This window comes from Alligator sinensis, unplaced genomic scaffold (genome assembly GCF_000455745.1).
Source record: "Alligator sinensis unplaced genomic scaffold, ASM45574v1 scaffold417_1, whole genome shotgun sequence".
NCBI lineage: Eukaryota > Metazoa > Chordata > Crocodylia > Alligatoridae > Alligator > Alligator sinensis.
The window spans coordinates 728,201-734,200 of NW_005842433.1; the positions used below are offsets into that span (position 1 = coordinate 728,201).

The following is a 6,000-nucleotide window of genomic DNA, read 5'->3' on the forward strand; positions in this document are numbered from 1 at the left end:
GCTATAATAAACCATAACATCAGTGGGTAACATTAAAGATAATAATATCCTATTTTATGTTATTGTACAATTATATTATTAGAATAACAGCAGTAGCATCTTGGGAGATATAATATTACTGAACACTTGCATGTCAGCAATAACCACTGCAGTATTACGGTAAGGCGTATCAATGGTAAACAATAGCATGACTCAAAACAAAATTTGGTTTTTTTAACCAAAAACATCTGCCACCACAGAGGACCCTCCCCCCCCTTTCCCCCATATAAGTTTAATGTTAGTATAGTTTTGCTTCAAAATATCACAGTCAATTAAAATAATATACAATTAATATTACTTGGGAAAATAGATGTAGACACATTCTTTCCATCCTGATTTTTTCCGTGAATGAAATGAGTTGTAGCTCTGTTTTAAAAGTGACTTTTAGGCTGTTTCCAGATACGTGCAGCCATGCAGCATGTGGTGCTGCAGACACGTCTGTTGCGCCACATACCACATGTTCAGTTGTTCTCTGTGCTGCAAGTTTTTTTGACCCCTGGATACGAAAGCTGCCCAGCAAGGTGTGCTGCCGCTAGTTGTCCCTGGGGAACCAAACATCCACAAGTGGAGCTTTAGAGTGGTTTTCAGAAGTTTTACAAACATTAAGTTTTTGTGGCAGTTTGAGTGAAATAAGTGCTTCAGTAGTTAAGTCTAATACTAAATTTCAGAGTGAAATCCAATTCAGGGAAGGTAAAGTGAGCAGATTATCCCACATCTGCCAACCACAGGGATCTTGCATCTTCCTCTGGAACTTCTGGTATTAGTCATTGTCAGAGGTGGGATATGGGACTGGGCCTCCAGTCTCATCCAGTAGGACAATTCCTATGAGATATCCAAAGGAAATAATCAAAGTTTCCTGCCCAATATCATTCTGCATTTGGCAAAGACAAATATGAGTAGTGTTTACAGTTTAAGGTTTCTTTAGAAAATAAGTACCACTGCTCTTTAGCAAATGTTTCTTCCAGGCCTTAATGCATGCATGGTCCCTTTTTTTATTCCTTTTTCCAGCAGAACAGTATTGTTCTTTGCCTCCTCCTATGAATATTCGTTTTGAATCTAGTAACATGAAGAATGTCCTGCATTGGTCACCACCAGAAGGTGTGGGAGATGGAGTATTCTACAGGGTGAAGTATTTAGTGTAAGTGTGCCTTATTGGCTTTACTCCTTTCCTTTTTTTCTAGTTTAAATACCTAAACAGCTATACAAAAGTAAAGACATTTTTTTAGTGTGAAACTAGGCTTAGAGATCTAAGGTATATGGTGGGGAGCGGGGTGGTAAGTATTTCTTCAGTGTCATATCATTTAAATCCAAAAAAAGGTATTGAAGAAGTACAAAAAAGTTCTTGTGAGGATGTTAGGGAGAACTGAGAGTTCCCACTACCCCTAGGTCAGCTGGGGACAGCACTCACAGGCAGGAGAGGGGTAGCTCCTGGCTGATGTTCCCATAGCGTGGTCTGAAAGAGAGCGCAACTGAACCGTTGCACTAGGGCTTAGATTTTCCAAAGGTTTCTGCCATTTCTGCTTCTGACCGAAAACCTGAAAGAGCTATTTCATTTGCCAGACACAAGAGAATATAGACTATACCCCTTATGTTGTCACTTTGCCTTGAGAGAGACAGCATAGATTGTTCATGCTCAAGGATCCCCTTATACTGGGAGAGTCTTGCAGGCTGGCTAAATTGACAAAATGACTTTCACAGGCAAAGTGGTCCTGAGCAGGTTGGAAAATAGGATTTAGTAGTCATTTACTGTAAACAGATGCCTTTCTTATGTGTGCATTGAAATGATTGCCCACCATGTGTGGCTTAATAAAAAGTTGATAAAAGAGCCACACCCTTATTGATATCTGTGGTATACAGCTCTCAAGTTAGTGTACATATAGAGCAGGGGCGGGCAATTATTTTGGGCAGAGAGCTGCTTACTGAGTTTTGGCAAGCCATTAAGGGCTGCATGACAGGCAGCCCAGGGCAGATAAATATTAATTTTCTAAATTTTTTAGGGGCCCTGCAGGCCAGAAAGAATGGCCTGGCGGGCTGCATCCAGCCCCTGGGCCGCATTTTGCCCACCCCGATATAGAGCATTGCCCGCTGCTGGATGGAGTTTATGATTAATTATATTGCACCGCGGCTATGACTCTCAACCAAGGTAACACAGCACCCTGGGGTGTTTTGAGATCCTTTCAAGGGTGCCACATAATGTTAACACTGGTATATTTGTTAGGTATACAAATATAATTCACAAGATAAACCCAAAAATTTCACACAGGAATCCATAGTGTCAAAAACCATGACCTGTTGTGGGCTTCCTGAGTTCTTTGCAACAGAAGAATTGCACTTATTATTTTTTTCATACTAAACAAAAAAGTGAAATCTAAGCACTGTCATTTTCCAACGGGCTTCTTGAGTCTATCAAGGAGTACCTCGAGTCAAAAAAGGTTGAGAGCCACCGCACTGCTGTTTACTGCTTTATAAAGAGGGTCTACAACTTTAATAATTACCATTAGCTGGTAGAAGTTTTCTCCAGGTCAAGTGGTAGACTTCTGGAGATCTGCAAGCAGAAGCTGCTGAGGAGAGCTGGTCAGGAATTTTTCAGTGAAATATTTTTTGTCAGAAAATGTCAAAAATGAAATTTTTTGTAGGAACATCCAGACCAGTTTCAACCCAAAAATTATCTTGTGTCTACTAGGTTAATCATGGACCTCTTTTTGGTCTAGATGAAAGGGAGGGAGCGAGATCTGCCTGTCCCAGAATAGCCTAGTGGTCTGGGCACTAGGCTGCAATGTAGAAGACCCTACTTCAGTTCAGGGACTTACTTGAGCATCAAGTCACACCTACACAACAAACTTATTTTACCTGGCTTTAGTAAAATGCTGCACTCCGCAACATAGGCAGCCTCCTAATGTAGACGTCGAGCTACATCCACAGTGTTGTGGGTAAGCCAATTGGCACAGGGCAAGCGTAATTGAGACTACATTAATTAGCCCCCCTGAAGTAGTGTACAAATACAGAATGCACTGCTTTTGGATTAGGGGGCCTCCCATGTGGAGCAGCACAGCATGTTTGAGACTGCAGCTGCCCTGTATACATGGCAAATTTGCCATACCATGCCTTCAGTCTCCTAGATCTCATACGTAGGGTTCGAAATACAACCCCCACCTCCCATAAGAGACGAGAGCCCTGTGCCTTTCTAAGCAACTCAGGTGGCAGCTCCTTCTGGTTTATGGCTGCCACTGCTGTAGACCTTCCCCCACCCAAGAGTCAGAGTATAATTTGAACCCTGCTCACATAATTGCCTTGATCAGCAAGACATTGGATACTTTGGCTTGGATGTTTCTCAGCCACTTCTAAAGGAACTGTTTTGCTTTTTATATAAAATAGTCATTGGGGCAGAAAGACAGCAAGAGAGACTAACACCGTAGGCCAGCATTTAGGGCGCTCACATTGGAGATGGTAGAGTAGGGAAGAAGTACTTGATCTGCTGAGGTAGAGCTAGAACTTGAACATGGATCTTCCACAACCTGGGGGAGTTCCCTAACCAGTGAGCTGCTGCCTAGTTTGTGTGGATCATGCCTTATTTTTCATGAAAGCTTTGAAACTTCTTGGGTTCATCCATGTATAAAGTTGGAAACTTTTTGAAATTTTTTGTGGGATGGGAAAACTGTTGCTGCAACAGTTTTGCATGTCCTGCTCTAGTTCCATGTTCTGTGTGCAGCTTACCAAGTGAATAGGGTGTCTGTGGCCGTAGTTTTTTGTTCAGCTCTTTTGTTTCTTTTTAATGTAGATATGGCGAAAATAAATGGATTAAAAAGTCAGAATGCCAGAACATCGATAGAACATGGTGTGATCTCTCCAGTGATACCTATGACCATGAAAAACAGTACTATGCAAGTGTTAAAGCCTTCTTAGAAAGAAACTGTTCCAGCTGGGTAGAGACCGAACGGTTCAATCCTCTCACAGACAGTAAGGAAAGAACATAAAATTAGGTGTCAGTAGCATTTATTAAATTGTTTATTTATATTGCTTAACTTGGAGTGTTCTCCTGTAGGTGCACAGAACAATGCATGCATTTCTCCCCTCTCCACTTTTATTGACAGAACTTGTTGGAGTATATCCTATAAGAGTTTGACTTTATATCTCAGTTTCATATAAAGTACTTTTGGTGATGTGCCTACTGTACACTGAATAAAGTCTGAAGCAATGGTAATATTTTACTGTAGTGAAGGCAGACAACAGTGAATTCAAGATGTGGAAAACGCATCTTAAGAAAAAGTAATGCTCTGAAGTACATAGTAAATGTTTTTTTTTCTGTCTTATAGTCCTTTCTAACCAGGGCAGAGCTATAACAGTAGCATAGTACAGTCTCCTATCTATATTAAAAAGAAATCATTGTCTTTTAGTAAGCTGAAACCTTAGGCACATCAACATAACTCAAGTCATGTAAAGTTCAAAATTACAAGTCTGGCAAAACTCCAAGTCAAGTTATATCCACATTGTCACAATTAAGGCTTTACCTGGAGAATAATTTTATTATTTACCTGGAGAATAATTTTCTTCCATTATAAATGGAATTATTCAAGGTTGGGGCCAAGCAAAGTATCACTACATTTAATGTAATCTAATGTTTAGGTATTTTAATACCATCTTTATCAGTTTGCTTTGCTTTCTGAAATGGTTTTACATAATATTAAACACATTATTTTCCAGCCCAGATTGATCCACCAGCAGTCACTGTGTCATCTACTGAAAAATCAATTTCAATTGTTCTGACTGCTCCTGAGAAATGGAAAAGAACTCCTGAGGACAAATCTGTACCTTTGGTTCATATTTACTCTGTTTTGCAATATAATGTGTCTGTCCTCAACAAAAAAACAAACAAGAAGGTAAGCTGAAAACGGTTGTAGCAGCATATGTATTGAACCTGCACCTGGGGCTTACTAGGGCTTGCATTGTAACTAGTAACATGGAGGGTATAGTCCAGTATTTTAAATAGAATTCTATAGCACCATGTATCTGGTGGCAATACTTTCATAATGTATTGCAAACAAACAAATCCATTTGGCTGCATCTGAACTTTGCTCATTGTTCCAGGTCACCAGACTTAATGCTAACCTTCTGGATCAAAGAGTAGGTTTTCTAAGGTGCATCTGAGGTTGGGCTGTTTTGGATTGGGGAGGGGGTTGGATTGGATTGGGGCCCCCAATTTGGGGGCGGGGGTTCAGTGACTTGATTCTTGATATGGAAATATGTATTCATCCTTCCCCACAAATACAGTGCTCTGAAGTTCAAATATAAACAAGTAATAACTGTTTCTAAGTCATGTCCAATTTCTCACAGCCTTATAAGGCTTTATACCATGGAGAATTTCCCCATTTTGAGCAGAACTTTGCAAGATGTAAGCTTTTAAAAGTATCAGAATACTGTTTAAAGAAAAGTAGCCCTTTTGTAACTAGGAAATTTATTTTAGATTTTTTGAGGTACTTGAAACGTAATTATTTTAAAATCTGCCTTCATGATCTATACAGTTAAGGGGAGTTCCTGAATCATCTCATTTTACCAGGAAAGGATTAAAAATGTAATCCTGATGCAAAAATATTGTAAAACTAACACATGCATTAAATGGGGTTTTGGTAGTGTGCGTAGCAGGTAGAAAATTAAGGGTGCAGCCTAAGAATTTTACTGAGATGTCCTACATGATTCACTCTCCTTTACTCATGAATACTCTAGCTGACCTTTATATTACCCTATTAATATGTTGCTGTTTCTATAAAATTAATAAAAGATGCATAGATATTACAAGTGAACTGTGTATAGATATTCTTGGCAGCTGTTTCTCTTGTGAAGTCCTATCTTTCTTTCCTAATGTAGCAGGACTTCACCAGTATTATTCAATAGTGGTTGTTCTTTCCAACCACAAAAAGAAAAATAGCAGGGCCTGATTAAGGCAAAGGTAAAACACATTAGCTT

General features: G+C 39.6%; 1 protein-coding gene across 1 annotated transcript in view; it reads left to right on the forward strand.

The window, feature by feature from the left end:
- IL20RA (interleukin 20 receptor subunit alpha) overlaps positions 1-6,000 on the forward strand; it is a 45,972-nt gene that overhangs the window by 28,070 nt on the left and 11,902 nt on the right. Inside the window, exons 2-4 of the mRNA XM_006030260.3 lie at positions 1,051-1,177; positions 3,818-3,996; positions 4,741-4,916. Coding sequence (XP_006030322.1) covers positions 1,077-1,177; positions 3,818-3,996; positions 4,741-4,916 — 456 coding nt within the window. The 5' untranslated portion in view covers positions 1,051-1,076. The remainder of the gene's footprint in view (positions 1-1,050; positions 1,178-3,817; positions 3,997-4,740; positions 4,917-6,000) is intronic.